The 17,333-nt window shown below is 40.2% G+C and overlaps 1 protein-coding gene across 1 annotated transcript in view; it reads left to right on the top strand.

The window, feature by feature from the left end:
• Window positions 1-17,333, top strand: part of cusr (Copper-only SOD repeat protein) — a 92,393-nt gene that overhangs the window by 18,040 nt on the left and 57,020 nt on the right. Inside the window, exon 3 of the mRNA XM_052027438.1 lies at window positions 3,007-3,106. Within this exon, the coding sequence (XP_051883398.1) occupies window positions 3,007-3,106 (100 nt within the window). The remainder of the gene's footprint in view (window positions 1-3,006; window positions 3,107-17,333) is intronic.

Raw genomic sequence — 17,333 nt, 5'->3', positions numbered from 1 at the left:
ATGGCTGCATTTTTTTCATCAGTGGGGAGAAACATACCAAATTATTCTGCTAACAGTTTGGACGAAAGAACCAAAGCTCCCTTTGTACATGATTAAATTCGTCATGGAAACTGGTATAGATGCCATTCCTATTTGTCATCACCTTTTCCACCTACCTTGTGTTAAGATTTATCTCAATGGTGGTTTGTATTGCTAATTCCTGAAGCAAGGATCTCGGGTAAGGGGTAGCAATCCCAATGTGTACTGTATGTGCACTGGTGGTAACTCTGCTGCCAGGAGCTTCTTTTATAACTAGGGCAATGCAGATAGTTGAGCAAGTCTCAAGCAATTCTATTACATTGGTTCAAACCCAAATGCTTACTTTTCTCAGAATTGCCGCTTAATTGTTTTGTGTGCCTGTGAACCCCAAAAATGCATCTGTGTGCATTAACACCAGCAGCAGCCATGTTATGCACGTTTCCATGACTTTTATTCACTATTTCACTATTCGCTAATTTTGCACTATTTTTCAATGGTTGCCAACTTTATACACTCAGGAGAAATCAAAAGTCTTCGTGTCAACCTGGAGGAAAAATTGGAAAGGATAGTAGTTGCTCTTTATAGAAGCAGCAGATTACATAATCTTATACTGCTACAAATTCCTAGAATCAAACCTTAAACTGTTAATTTTTCTTAAAGATGAGTTTCATTTAATGATGTAAAATGTACACAAATATTGTATTATTTATTCTTTATTACATGACAGTTAACATATCAAATAAGGCTACGTAGCTCATGATTAGATCTGAGACTTTAATTTCCTCTGGAAGTAACAACAATATTAAACACATTGAAGACATTTTTGCAGCCCAAAATATATCATGTGCACATGCAAATTCATGAAAATGTTTTCAACAATTGTCTTATAAGGAGATAATGATCTTTCCCCCATCATTTAACATCCTTGGGGGTCACCATTGACTAGAGTCTAAACCAGATGAATCACATCAATACTGTGATAAGGTTGGGTATTCTGTAGTGAGTGAGTCATCTCCTGCCATTCCAAAGTCTTTTCACCATTCACAAGGCACAAGTCAAGAACACGGAGTACTCTGCACTGACCTGGATAGTACAGCCCCAACAACAGAAGTTGGACATCATCCAGGACACAACAGTCTGCTTGATTGGCACACCACCATTAAAAATTCATTCCCTCCATCAGCTGTGTATAGTGATTGGTGTTTATAGCATCTACAGAATATGGTGTAGGTACCTGCCTATGCTATTTTGATAGCACCACCCAAACCTGGAGTCTCTACCACCAGAAAAGGCAAGGTTATCAAGCACATAGTAACACCATAATTACATGCGCCCCTTCAAGGTGCACATCATTGTGTGAGTTGGAAAGATCTGAGATGGATTTAGTTCCTTACAGTGAGAGCTGTACCACCATATGAGGGGCATGTTACAGCTTTTTTAAATTAATTTCTCAGGATCTGGATGTTGCTGGTAAGACTTAGAAATATAGTACCATTCTTTGGTCGTTGCTATTCAGAGTACTGTGTCCAGTTCTGGTTGCCTCATTATAGGAAGGATGTGGAGGCGTTGGAAAGGGTGCAGAGGAGATTTACCAGGATGCTGCCTGGATTGGAGAGTATGGATTATGAAGAGAGACTAAAGGAGCTAAGGCTTTACTCATTGGAGAGGAGGAGGATGAGGGGAGACATGATAGAGGTGTACAAAATATTAAGAGGAATAGATAGAGTGGACAGCTGGCGCCTCTTTCCCAGGGCACCAATGCTCAATACAAGAGGGCATGGCTTCAAGGTAATGGGTGGGAAGTTCAAGGGAGACGTCAGAGGGAGGTTTTTCACCCAGTGAGTGGTTGGTGCATGGAATGCGCTGCCTGGGGTGGTGGTGGAGGCTGATACGTTGGTCAAGTTCAAGAGATTGTTAGATAAGCATATGGAGGAATTTAAGATAGAAGGATATGTGGGAGGAAGGGGTTAGATAGTCTTAGGTGTGGTTTGAAGGTCAGCACAACATGGAGGGCCGAAGGGCCTTATTGTGCTGTATTGTTCTATGGTTCTACGGATAAATCATGGAACTTCCTACATATCAGTATTGTGGAAGTACCTTCCCAAAGATCTGCAACAGTTCAAGAGAGCTCACCACCGCTTCTCTAGAGCAATAAGGGATAGATAATAAATGCTAGCCTTACCAGTGACAAACAGATCTGAGGAATGACTATCTTAAAAAAAATTGTGTAACATGTCCCTTATATATTGGTACTGCCCTCACTGTAAAGATCAAAATCTATCTCGGAGATCTCCGAGACGTATTGTGCTATCAGTTTCCAGCAGGTATATCCCACTGGATCAGATCCATGTCTTGTTCTAGAATTCACTGATCTCTGTGACTAGATTCCATGATTTCTGGGTACAGTGGTAATGTCTGCAATATCCTCTTGGTTGTTTTCAATGTTTAACCAAGAGTATAAATCAAGTCCTCGGTGTTATAAAATTTGACATAATTCTCATTTAGTATAAATGCAAAATGATTTTGGTTTTGTACTATTGCTAAGTTTGTGAAGTGTAAACACATGTTACCATTGCATTTATATTGGATTCCATTTTATACTTGTTTTTATATTGATTTCATTTCTTTGGTTGGAGTCCTAATGCAGGCTTTCTACCCACAATGTCAACAATTTGCTTCCGTCCACAGAAGCTGCTCAGCCTGCTGAGTTTTTGCTCTAGATTTCAACATCCGCAGTCTCTTCAATCTTAATTTCTCTGGTTATCTAGAAGCTTTTAAGGGTAAATCATGCTTTATAGAATAATATAATTCCATATTCTGAAGATCTGGGTATATCCAGAAGTTTATTCTGTGGTTGGCATGAGACTGAGAACACTTTCTAAAATAAAATCTAGAAGAGTAGACTTACTAGGTGAAATATTGTACTACTTTTGACGTGCTTCTAATTTATTTCTTTCTCTTTTGTTTGCCATGACGTGGGGGAAAAAGTTTACAATGTGCAAATCTACTTGCTGCGAAGGCGACAGAAGGAGAGTTTATTCAAGCCAAAGCTGTCTTCAGTGGTTTGGTGACTGGAACCATTACTCTGGTAAAGGCTACGTTTGTTCTTAAGTTACTTTTTCCACTTTTAAAGACGATGTAGCTCCCTGTCCTGTTGGAGCAACCTTGTGTAATTAATGTCGGGAACAATGTGGACATTTAAATAGTTGTTCAGTTATTATGCAATTCAGGTTCCTGTGGCAATCAGAAAAATATTTAAAGAGACGATGCAACATTTATGATTGGAGAGAGAATCATGAGAAAAACACTTTAAAATTATGCCATTGTTTAGGGTAACTGTTAAGTATTTCCAATGTGGAGGGTTAGGAGTTTGGACTGTGATATTCCAAAGTAACACCACCTTGCTAAAATCTAGAAGATGGAGGAACTACACCTTGTCTCCCATTAATGCATAGTGCATCCTTTGGGACTTGATATCAAACACAACAATTTCAGATAATTCACTTTTTTATGTTTGTAGCATAACTGGTTAGATCTGTTGGAATGTTGTCTATCTGTAACATTACTCAGTATTTTTCTCTTCGCAGATGCTTGCTTGATCTGCTGGGTCTTTCCTACATTTTTCCTTTGGTTCAGGCCTTGGCAAACAGCTCTGACATGCATTTCATAGCTTTCATGTCTTCCTTTGTTGTTTTTCTCTCTTTCTCCAACTTCCCTCATTAATCTGTCAACCAGTACTGCTCCATAACCTGCAGAATCTTGACCTTATCCTATCAGAGAGAGTTTCTTTGTCCTTTCCATCCACCCTACAATTTAAAACAAACTTGTTTTCTCTCTTTCTTTTATCTGATGAGGGATCTTCGATCTGAAACATTGACTAATTTCTCTTCCCACAGATGCTGTCTGACCTGCCGAGTGTTTCCAGCATTTTCTGGTTTTGTTTTAATCTTGGACGCCAGTGGTTAGTTGCTCCTAGCAATGATAATACTGTGCTTTTTTGTGCAGGGCAGAGAAAGGTGTGATACTACGTGCTGCTATCATGGTTGAATAGCTGGCTGTTTGCACACTGTGAAATGTAGTTATTAGGCTTGCAGTAGTGCTCTGTGTGTGAGTGTGATGTGGGAGTATAAACAATGAGTCCAGATAGATGGAACTTGTTGGTGAGTGATTGAGTTGAGGCAGATTGAGTGCTGTCTGTCCGGGGACTAATTAATTAACAATGCATTTAACACTGTCTAGATGGCATTGTGTTAAGAAGCATGCAACACAAAATTACTGTGCAGCCTTTGCTGAGTTGGATGGGTGCATATTAATTGCTTATTGCGATCCCTCTGCCCATTTACTACTGATACTCACTTTTTCTGCTTCTGCTGTTACCTTTTGACAGAATTTTAGAAAAGGTACAAGTAGATTTTGGAACAAGTTTCTTCCTCATTCTGACAAAGGAATAGACATTGTATGGAATAGGGGCTGGTCTGTACACTTGGAGAAGGAGAAACTGAAAGTGAAGTATATTGCAAAAAATAATTGGTAGAACAACTAACTTGGGTTGAATAGTAAAAATAGTTTGTGCCGAACTGATTTGCCTCTTCAGTATTTTTCTTTGAAGTTGCTTCCCTCATTAGGTGCCATCCTCTGAGTATGAATGAAGTTGTGATAATGGAGTGCGATTTTATACTTAGAGGATCAATACCTCACGGAACTTTTTTTTGGTAGGATTTTGCTGCCATGTCTCTTTTTCAAGTATTTGCAACAGAGGTCAATTTGCTCTGGAAATGCTTATTTCTTTTTATAAATACAGTTCAAAAAATATTCGTGCATAAAGTGAAATCGTTTCCAAAGCACTTCAGCTTGATTTCACACAATCCAATTGCAGTTTTTATCAGCATGAATTAACTTGATTGTGATGATACTGTCTGCGAAGTTGTTTAAAAATACTGAAGACTGAATTGGAATTCTGGCTCATAACTATTTATTGAACTTCATGGCACAGAAAGAATGCCATTTTTCCCATCAAGTACAAGTAAGGCATCCAATTACGGATAGTCTTGGTTAATCCTACTTTCTAGCCCCAATTACGGATGGTCTTGGTTAATCCTACTTTCTAGCTCTAAGTCTCTATTTTTGGATTATAGCTTTTCATGTGTTCAACCTAGTACTTACATTTTCCTCCATCACCCTGTCAATATAATCTCAATACATTTTGCATTAAAACAAAATCTTTATTCCAATTCTTCTACTAATTAGCTTCAGTGTACGTTCCTACTTATTGAGCCCTTTGCTGGGAAACATATCCTTCCTGTTCATCAGGTCTACACTCTCAATAATTTTACACACCAAGGTTAAATCTCCTGTGGGTTGCCCTTGTTGCAGCTAAACTTCTCCAGCCCTGGCAACGTCCTTGTGAATCCCCCTGCACGCTCTCTTCCTAGTCCTATCGCGTCCTACAGTATGATGATCAGAAATGTACACTGTACTCCAGCTGTGACCTAGGTAGCATTTTACATGCTAGCATAACATCCATGCTCCTGTAATCTGTGCCTCAGCTGATTATGGCAAGTATCCCAGGTGCCTTTTTAACAACCCTAACTAGCTGTCATGCCACCTTCAGGGACTTGTGGACCTGCACGCCAATATTTCTTAATATTGTAGCATATATTGTGTATTCCTTCTGCCGTGTTCTCTCTCCTCAGTTGCAATACTTCATGGTTCTTCTTATTGAATTCTATTTGCCACTTTTGTGCCCACATAATTGGTCTATCGATATCTTCCTACAGTCTGAAACGTTCTTCTCGCTCTTAATTACACGGTCAGTTTTGGTAACATCTCTAGACTTTGCAATTGTGGCCATTACATTGAAGTTCAAATCACTGATATGTTTACCATGAAAAACAATGGACCTAGTGCTGTGAAACGCCAGTGCATTCAGTCAACGGATTATCAAAACTTCAGTCAACTGTTACCCTTTCCTTTCTCTCACTCAGCCACGTTTGAATCTTGCTTGTCACCTTGTCTTGTGCAACAATGGTTTTTATTTTACAAAATCAGTTTGCCATGTATGACTTTGTTAATCTCCCTGCTAAAATAGGTGTGATCAAACTGCAACATGAAAATGGGCCAATCATCTGTAATCTGCAGATCTTTTCCTTGGCCATTCCAGGGACTGAATTTACAACGGGTTCCCCCATTTGCCACCTCATGTATTCTTCATTTAAGAATTAAATTGTCACCACCATCTACTGGCTCAATCCATTAATTACTGAATATTTAACACTGGACAACATCATTCAACAAAAAAGAGCAAGATCTTTGCACTGAGCACAATCTCACATAAATGGAATAAATCCAAGCAGTTCTTACTGATATTTTAATGTCAGAAAAATCCCTTATTCATCACTGCTTTATTGTAACATTTTTCTTTTCCGTGACCCAATTTGTGTCAAAATTAGTTCAGTTGTTGATCTGGAATTCTTTTGCTTTTCTAACAATAACGTTCGTGTTTTAGACCTAAAATGCAATTGCTGGCAGGTTCAGATAGATCAATAAAAACTAGGCATTTCTGCAAACTGATGACTCATTGAAGTAATTGAAATTTCCCTCGAGAATCATTATCAGATGTTTCTAGTCAGTTGTTTCTCAATTATATAGCTCACTATTTTAAGCAACATTTCTATACTTAATTTATTTCTTTCCCAATTTAATAGAGAACTCATCCACTGATGTACCATTGGTCATGATTTAGTGCTTCCTTTTTCTTGAATGATTGCATCCCAGATGACTGGCAACAAGATTGTAGCCTTGAGTATCTGAGTAAGCAGGGTCTCTGTGAAACTACCTTTCCAGAGTTGAGTGTTAAAAGCAGATATATTCATTCAAGTTACTCAACAGTGAAGGTTGGGAAACATTCACTGTTTGTGTTTTATCCTCATAGCAAGCAGACCTGGCTGATGTCAATGGGAATGAGGAAATCGGTGTTTAAAGAAAAATCGATTGTTTCACTTTTAAGTGGAGTGTAGTGTTTTAGTTAAGTTGCTGACGGTGTTCCAGACTATTGACCCAAAGATATGAGTTCCCAATCCACTTGGGAATTTAAAATCCAAGAAACAAAAATAAATTGGGAATGACAGGAAAAGCTTGTCTTAGTTTCACGATTCCTATTACTATCAGATAGTTTTTAAAACAAACCCAACTGCTTCACTACAGTCCTTCAGGGAAGGGAGTTTGCTGCCTTTCCCAATGATATGAATCCAGACCAACCAATGTGATTGGTTGTTAACTGCCTCCTCCATTCGGGGCCAAGTAGGGGTAAATATTAGTGGTGCCAGCAACATCCAATCCCTGTGAATGACTGCATTTTAAAAAGTTGGGACAGAAAATTTGCAGCAACTTATCTATCTAGAGGTATTGGGATTGTCCCGCTGTGAATTTCACCTGCTGACCCTTCAAGATTTTCCATTGCAAAGGAAAATTATAACTTTAATAATGTGTGTGGTGCTATGACGGACTGCAAATTATGGTGGTTTGTGGATGGAAGGAGGTGTTTGCTTCATTCCTGCTTGGGAATATCCAGCAACATGTTTCGTTGTAGACTGCACTCTCTCAGGAAGCTAGGGAAATTAAATGTTTTTGTTTACTCAGTCATTGAAAATCCAAAAATCTACAGACGCTGGAAACACATAGCATAATGGGCAGCATCTGTGGAAAGAGAAATGCTCGTGTTTTAGAATTAAGACTTCAGAATTCAGAACTGGAAAAGTGAATTAAGAGCAGGAGTATGAAAATCAGAAAAACTGCAGGTGCTTGAAATCCAAAATAGAACCAGAAAATGCTGGAAACACCCAGCGGATCAGGCAGCATCCATAGAAAGAGAAAGGAAGTTAAGGTTTCAGATTGGAGACCCTTCACCAGATCTGACGATGGTTTTCTGACCTGAAACATTAACTCTGCTTCGCTTTCCACAGTCGCTTTTCAATCTGGTGGGTGCTTCCAGCATTCTCTGGTTTTATTTGGGAGCGGAGTAGGTCATTTGGCCTATTGAGCCTGCTCTGCCATTCATCAAGATCATGGGTGATCCAGTTCAGCTCCATTTTTTGCCCCATTCTTATATCCCTTGACTTTCATAATATTTGAAAATCTATTTTTTTTTGCTTTGATTGAAACTGATGATTCCACAGCTCTGTGGCTGAGATTTCTTAAGGTTCGTCATCCTCTGTATGAAGAAATTTCTCACAGACGTAAATAGCCTACTTCTTATTCTGAGATTGTGACCCTTGGTTCTTAACTCCTCAGCCAGGGGAAACATCCTCTCCATGTTTACCCTGTTGAGCCCTGAAAGAACTTTGTAAGTTTTGGTGAGATTTAGGGAGGGAGTTCTCCAGTTTAGGGACCTGACAACTGAAGAAGTCACTGCCAACAGTGTGGGGGATTAAAAATGGGGATACTTAAGAGGCCAGAACTCTGGGAGCGCAGAACTTGGAGCAAATGTCAAATATTTTACATTTGACTTATTACAACTCACTGGACTCAGTCCTGGTTTAATACCTCAAAAATACAATGGCTATTTCATTAAAGTGATTGCAAAAATACTACCATTTTAACCGTGACCAATTATAGTTGTAATAAAAGATATTTACAAAGCTTATTTCAATAATGGTTTAAGGATTATTATAAATTAATTCTTGCTTGAATGAGTTTGGGGTTAACATTATACAGGAAACAGAATTGCAAGAAGTAATATGATAGATAATGTATCAAAGTCTTTATTTAGTGATTGCACAAAGTCATTACTCATTTTTTTTTGGATAAAAAGTACTCTAATTAGCTGAAGGGCTGGGTCCCATGGTACAATATCACATCGAGGTTGAAAAAGATAGAAGATTTAGTTGAATCAAGAGCCGGTGAAGATTGTTGTTGCCTAATTAATTTAAAAGATAAGTTACTATCTGATTTTTCATCTTAGTTGAGACATGATCAGCACATGAATTCTTTCACAGAAGAGCACATAAAAATCAGATTAATAACCACAGGTTATCTAATATCCCCATGCCGTGAAAATGAACTATACTACTTTATCAGAATCAGTGCTTTGTTGCAGTATTTTGACAAGGTGTGATTTTAAATGCCATTGAAGAGGTAACTTTAGCTGCAATGTTACTAAAATTTGAGATCTGAATTTCTGAATGAAAAATGAAGGCCTTGCATTTACTTCCTATGATTAAGTTGATGTTTTGACACACTAATTACAGTCAGTTTTCAGTATGTTGCTTAACTCCTAAATAAGGAAGGATGTACTGCTCCTGGGATTTGGAAAGACAGTCTTTTTGTTGGTGAGAGCAATTAAGGACAGAAAAAGGACAGAATGAGTCAGCACGTATCTGGATGTTAAGAGGTTGTTTGATGTGGAGTGAGGAGCTGTTGATTCAGATGGTCTTATCCAACTTGTATATCCTGATATGTTATCCTTGACAGCATTTATAATGTGTCAAGTCCCAAATCGAAATGCCAGCAATTTTAAAACAAACTATGTATGCCAACATGCCACTACATGTGTTTGGTGTTTTATGAAGTCAGAATTAATCAGTGCCAAGCTCTTTATTGTTATATCCTCAGACCTATTAATATGAAGCTGTTTGTTTTCATCATTTTGTTGCTATGTTGAACTTGCCATTGATTTGATTTTGCACTACCTACCGCTTTGACTGAATTTTATTGTTTTTTTAAAATTTATGACTCTCTGATTGTTTTGACATCAATTCGTTAATTAACTGGTACTCTGTAGTCATTAAAACATAGAACAGTACAGCACAGGACAGGCCCTTCAGCCCACAATGTTGTGCTGACATAGCTAATCCCTCCTACCTACAGAATGCCCATATCCCTCTCTTTTCCTCTCACTCATGTGCTCATCCAAACCCCTCTTAAAAGCCCCCAATGAATTTGCCTCCATCACCCTATCAGGCAACGCATTCCAGGCATCCACCACTCTCCGAGTAAAAAAACTTACCCCTCATGTCTGTCCTGAACCTACCTCCCTCACCTTAAATGCATGCCCTCTGGTATTGAATCACTCTATAATGGGAAAAAGATGTTGCTTGTCCACCCTATCCATGCCCCTCATAATTTTATACACCCAACAGATCACCCCTCAGTTTCCTCCGCTCCAGAGAAAAGAGCCCAAGTTTGTCCAGCCTCTCCTGATAGCACATGCCCTCTAACCCAGGCAGCATCCTCGTAAACCTCCTCTGCACCCTCTCTAAAGACTTGACATCCTTTGTATAGTGAGGTGACCAGAACTGCATGCAGTACTCTGAATACGGCCTAACCAATGTAACATGAATGATGGGTAGGAATGGTCCTTCCAAGGAAAGGAATTGGAATTGGTTTATTATTGTCACATGTACTGAGGTACAGTGGAAAAACATGTCTTGCATACTGTTCATACAGATCAATTCATTACACAGTGCATCTCTTTAACCTCACCAAGTCCGAATCTTATATATAATGGACTTGCATCATTCAGAATTGATATTTGGCAATGGACTTTGCAGATCACAGTATGAATGTTGATTTCAGGGCTTCAGTTACTATTGGTCATACAGTTATTCACACAAGCTCTAACTCCTGTGCTTGCTCCCTCTCTCTGGTCCTGTTGCTCTCTGTAAACTGTACCCTTCATTGTCTGTGCACAACAATGCACAATTTCCCTTCTGCTACAGATTTTTTACAAGGAAGCACTGAGAAGCCCAGTAAGGAATTGAGAAGAAAATTCTTCATCTAAAGAGTGGTGAGAATGTTGAAGTCTACCACAGGAAGATGTTGTAGAGATAAGGAGAAGGTGGACAAGCACTTGATGGGGAAGAGAATGGAGGGGTGCGGTGATAGATCTGGAGGAACAAGCACTGTTTGGGCAAAATGGTCTCTTTCATCCTGTATAATCTCTTACCACACATGATAAGTAATCAACTTTGAAAGCTACTCTCAAGATTTTTGGTTGATCGAACATATGCCCCGCCCAACCACTTTCGACTGTTCATACCTTGTTCTACCCTTCAAAAACTAGTGAGCTAGCATCCTGTGTACTTTTCATTCTTGCAGAACTTGGGCCTTCTTTCCTGCCTGCTTTACTGATTCTCCTTGACAACGCTGACTTCTCAAACACTTCAGTGGCTCTTATCCATAGAATGCCACCTCTACATTAGCTAGAAGGAGAGGTTGGGCAAACTTGGATTGTTTTCCCTGACGCGTCAGAGGCTGAGGGTTGAGCTGATAGAAGTTTATAAAATTATGAGAGGCACAGATAGGGTAACTAGTCAGTCTTTTTGCAGGCTGGAAAAGTCAATTACTAGAGGGCATAAGTTAAAGGTGGGTGGGGGAAAGTTTAGAGGAGATGTGCGAGGCAGGTTTTTTTACACAGAGTGGTAGGTGCCTGGAATACACTGGCAAAAGGTAGTGGCGGAGACAGATACAATTGTGATATTTAAGAGGCATTTAGACAGACACATGACCATGCAGGGAATGAAGGGATACAGACCATGTGCAGGCAGATTAGTTTAAACTGGCATCATGTTCGGTACAGACCACACGGGCCAAAGGGCCTGTTCTTCTTGTACAGTTCTATATTCTGTGTACTATTAGGATCTTTGTCCTGATATGCAGTATGCTACAAAAGTCTGATCTGACCAACCCACAGCCTGCTGTTCCTTGGGCCTGATTGATTTAGTCTGCTTATTGTGTTAAACTGAAGTTAAAGTTACAAGGGACAATGGAAGAAGAATCCCAAGTGCATAGAAAATAAAACAGTACAGCACTGGACAGGCCATTTGGCCCATGATGTTGTGCCGATCTTGATGCTACTTTATACCAAATGTCCTCCTCCCTTGTATCATCCATATCCCTTCATTCCCATAATATTCATGTGTCCATCTAAAAGCCTCTTAAACTCCACCAAACTGCCTACCCCTGGTAACCCATTCCAGGCACCTACCACTCTCTGCGTAAAAAAAAAAAACTTGCCTCTCACATTGCCTTTAAACTTCCTCCCTCTAAACTTAAAAGCATGTCCTCTGGTGTTTGACATTTCTACCCTGGGGAAAAGATTCTGACTGTCTACCCTATCTATGCCTCTCATAATTTTAAAGACCTCTATCAGGTCTCCCCTCAGCCTCCAACACTCTAAGGAGAACAACTCACGTTTGTCCAACCTTTCCTTATAGCTCATACCCCCTAATCCAGGCAGCATCCTGGAAAACCTCTCTGCACCCTTTCCACAGTCTCCACATCCTCCCTATAATGGGGTGACCAGAACTGCACACATTATTCCAAGTGTGGTCTGACTGAAGTTTTATACAGCAGCAGCATGACTTCCTTACTCTTACACTCAACACCCCTACCAATGAAGGCAAGCGTGCCATATGCCTTCTTTACCACCTCATCCATTTGCATAGCCACTTTTAGTGAACTATAGACTTGGACCCCAAGATCCCTCCGTACCTCAATGCTATTAAGGGGCCTACCATTAACTGTATGCCTTCTCCTTCCATTTGACCTCCCAAAGTGCAACACCTCACACTTGCCCAGATTAAACTCCATCTGCCACTGCTCTGCCCATATCTGTAACTGATCTATATCCGGCTGTATTCTTTGATAGTCCTTTACACTGTCCACAGCTCCACCAATCTTGGTGTCATCCACAAACTTGCTAATCCACCCGTCTACATTTTCATCCAAATCATTGACGGATATCACAAACGGCAGAGATCCCAGTACCAATCCTTGTGGAACACCACTGGTCATGGACCTCCAGCCAGAATAACAGCCTCCCACCCTGACTCTCTGTCTTCTATGGGCAAGCCAGTTCTGAATCCAAACTTGCAATTCACCCTGGATCCCGTGCTTCTTTATCTTCTGAAACAACCTCCCATGAGGGACCTTATGAAATGCCTTACTAAAGTCCATGTAGATAACGTCCATTGCCTTATCCTCATCAAGTACCTTTGTCACAAACAAAAGAGGTTCTAGCACCAGTCCTTTCAGAACACCACTGGATCCCATGTGCCTTAATCCTCTGGATCATCCTACCATGAGAGACCTTGTCAGAAGCTTCAGTAAAGTCCATGTATACCACATCCACTGGCCTACCCTCAGCAATCATCTTTGTCACCTCCTCATAAAAACTCAATCAAGTTTGTAAGGCATGAGGAAAGATGGAGAAAAACTGAGTAATGAACCTAATGGAAGTGGATTTATAAACATAATTGAGGGCCCTAGAGAGTAGAAGTATAAAAACTTATTTCCCTGAACTGAATAGTCAAAAAACAGACATAAATTTAAAGTAATGGAGGAGATGAGGGGGCAAAAAATTTTCATCCAGAAGATGGTAGGGGTCATCGTCCTCTTCCATATCCACAACTGTCTATTATAGCCCTCCCATCTTTAATAATCTTTCATCCAAAATGTACTTGTCTATAATCCATCTTGGATTCTGTTACATTTTAGTGATTTGGGTTTTCTAGATGCAGTGATTAAAGTTGGTAATGCACCAGAGGCTGGAATACAGAGAGCCCAGAGGCATCAGAAGGCTCGAAGGTTATAGAGATAGGAATAATTGACACCATGGAGTGACATAAAATTGAGATGCTGCCAGAACAGGAGCCAGTGTGGGTTGTCAATCTCGGTGAACAGTAAGGTGCAAGTAAGGTATAGGCAGCCGAGCTTACCAGCAGATCCGAAAATAGGTTCAATTACTTTGTCTATCATTAGAATCCCTCCATTGGGAACCAAAGACTAGTATTAGATTTATAATTTTCTTTAGTGCATTTGGGGATATTGTCAAAGAGCTCTGCTCTACATTTGAAAGGTGGATACTGTTCTACTGTTGCAGGGATGAGTGGTCTGTTCTGAATGTGGGAATGACCCTGTTCCCACTATCTTTGCTGCATTGACATCAATGGAACAGAGTGCCAGAAATACTGGAATTGTGATTCCTGCTGTGGATGCACGAAGAAGGAAGAATAGATCAGAAACAATATTCTAACTATCAGCCCGAAGATTGAATGGGTAAAGCTCTGCACACTGAATACATTTCAGCTCCAATTAGTGTGTGCTGCATCCTAATCTTCCTGCATTCATTTAATATTCTCCTTTTATGTAGAAGACTGTAAACAAATAGCGTGAGCTTCTCCGTTATAATTTTTTGGCTGTCGGAAAAATCTGACAGCTGATCCATTTCAATTTAAGGATAGTTCTCCAGTAATGGTTTGGAATCTTGCAGCTCTCATTATCAGACCATGCATCTTTCACTGTTTGTCAGTGCACAGCAGCCTGCAAACATCAGCAACCTGCATCTAATGCTGTCTTTGCCATATGTACTTGTCAAATTGAGTTCATAGATTACGAACAGCTAGACAAATAGAGGCGGTTGCCAAGGCAATGTTTAATGACGGTTGCTAAAAGCGCATTCATTATCTTGAGAGCGCAATAATAATCACACTTCAAGGAAATGAGGAACAAATTAAAATGAAAAGATGTTAAGTCCTGCATCATTAGGTAACTTGTTAGCGAAATTAGAGCATCAGGATTAAAGGGGCAGTGACGGTGGATGGAAAATGGATGGCAATAAATTGGGTTTATGTGCCACACTTTATGACTTAAAGCTGTCAGTGTTTCAACATGGGAATTGCAGTAGACGATCTGTCCCTTTCACCACATTTTTCTTTTCTCTCTCCTGATCCAACTGGCCCCCATCATCCTATCCCCTTCCGCTCCCCCAGCCTCTCCATCTGCCCGTCACCCACACACTCCTCCCACCAGATCCCCCTCCCCACCTCCCTCCCTTTATTCCATGCTCCACCGCCGTCTCCTATAAGATTCCATCATCTTCAGCCCTTTGTCACTTCCAAATTTCACCATCCGGCTTCTGACATCATTCCCACTCTTCCCCCCTCCCTCATCTGCCTATCACCCTCCTCTCTCCTGGATCCACCTATCACCTGCCAGCTCTTGTTCCATCCCGTCCCCCCACCTTTTTATACTGGCTATCTCCCCTCTTTCTTTCCAGTCCAGATGAAGGGTCTCGACCTGAAACAATTGACGGTCCTTTTCTCCATAGATGCTGCCTGACCCGCTGAGTTCCTCTAGCCCTTTGTGTGTTGCTCCAGATTTCAGCATCTGCAGTCTCTTGTGTCTCCAACACACCATCTTCACCTCAGTCAGTCAGCTTCATATCAGTCGGCTCTAGTCTGTGTGATTCATTTTCTTTTGGTCTGCATCCTACCACAGAGAGTCCCTTTGTTCTTGCTACTTCTCCCTCTTCTAAAACATGCCTGTTAACTAATTCTTTATGGTTCTGACAAGAAGTCATGAAGTGGAAACGTTAACTCTTTTTCTCTCCATATCTGTTGCCTAACTTGCTGAATATTTTGGGCATTTTTGATTTTTATTTGGTACTCCCTGGAGCAGTGCATTTTTCATATGCATGCTAATGACCTGGACTTGGTGATACAGGACATAATTTCACAATTTGCAGATGACATGAACTCAGAAATATAATAAACAATTAAGAGCTTTATACAGGTTGAAACTCTGTGGTCTAGCACGCTTTGAATCTATAGTACAGATCTGTACTAATGAACTAATTCGATCTAAGATATAAAATTAACTAAGAACAGTACTGATCTGTAGCTAATTGCTTCCTATTAATTGAAGCATTACACATTAGAGTCATAGAATTGTACAGCACAGAAACGGGCCCTTCAGCCCAACTTGTCCATGCTGACCATGATGTCTATCTACATGAATCACATTTGCCCACATTAGGCCCATATCTCTCTAATTCTTTCCTATCCAAGTACCTATCCAAATGCCAGTGCAATTTTTGCAATCTCAGCCGACAGCATTTCCAATTTACAGAATTTACAGAAACTTTGGGTTACAGCTGTTCTGGGAACCCTTATGTGACCTGCAGAATGTCTGTACTTAAAAAGAAGAGGTCTCCTGCTCAGAGGAAGATGATCGGGGCAATTTCTGTGATCTGGATTTTCTGTGGTCTGGCACCAGTCAGGTCCCAAGGGTGCCGGACCGGCGAAGAGTTTCAGCCTGTAATATCCTTCACGTGGATGTAGAAATCACTTGTGAACTTGGGACTTAATATTGGAGAAGGGAGAGCTGTGGTTATAAGGAAACTGGAACGGAGGGCTGTAGTTGTAAGGAGAAATTGGACAGGCTGAGTTTATTCTCACTGGAACGCAGGAGACTGACAAGTGAGGTTTATAAAATTATGAGGGGCATAGATAGCACAGACAGTCAGAATCTTTTTCCGAGGGTGGGGGAATCTAAAACTAGAGGGCATAGATTTAAGATGAGAGGAGAGAAATTTAAGAGATCTGAGGGGCAAGTTTTTCATACAGTGGCGGTTATATGAATGAGCTGTCAGAGGAAGCGAAAGAAGCAGATATAATTAGTGTTTAAATGGCATTTGGATAGGTACTTGGATAGGAAAGAAGTAGAGAGATATGGGCCTAATGTAGGCAAATGGGATTTGCGTAGATAGGCATCATGGTCGACATGGATGAGTTGGGCTGAAGGGCCTGTTTCTGTGCTGCATAATTTTATGACCATTATGTAATGCTTCAATTTGATAGGAAGATAGAAAAAGAGGCAGTGTATGAAAAATGGTACATTACAACAGGCAGAAGATAAAATGGAAAGGGTGGGGAGTGGGGGGAACTATCCTTAATGATGAAGGGCAGATGAAAAACACGAGAGAAAGGATCATTATCTTAGAAAATCAGGGTCCCTATAGCTGTGACACTTTACTCTGTACTCTGTTATTGTTTGTACCCTGTACTACCTCAATGCACTGTGTAATGAATTGATCTGTACGAACGGTACGCAAGATAAGTTTTTCACTGATCCTTGGTACAAGTGACAATTATGTACCAACACTAGTTTAGTCAAGCCAATGTTAAACAAGGGGCAGAAAAGTTCTGTTTGGTAACTTGCAGTATTGATAATGCTCAGCACAGTATAAATCAGATCATCAGAGATGCTTGTAACATATAATCATGGGAAACTTTAATATGGACCGAGTAAATCAAATTTGGAGTAACGCCATGGAGTACACGTTCACCAAATGCACTTTAGATAGTTTTCTAGACCCATGTCCCAATTGAAAGACATACTATTTTTGATGTAGTATTGTGGGATGATAAAGGCTGAATTATCTTGTAGTAAAAGAGTTTCCAGGGAAGAGTGTTACACTGAGTTCGAGAGTGATATAAGGAAACTAGTGTCCTTAATCCAAATAAAGTAAACTATGG

This window comes from Pristis pectinata, chromosome 12, assembly GCF_009764475.1.
Source record: "Pristis pectinata isolate sPriPec2 chromosome 12, sPriPec2.1.pri, whole genome shotgun sequence".
NCBI lineage: Eukaryota > Metazoa > Chordata > Chondrichthyes > Rhinopristiformes > Pristidae > Pristis > Pristis pectinata.
This window is presented reverse-complemented; position numbering and strand designations above follow the sequence as displayed.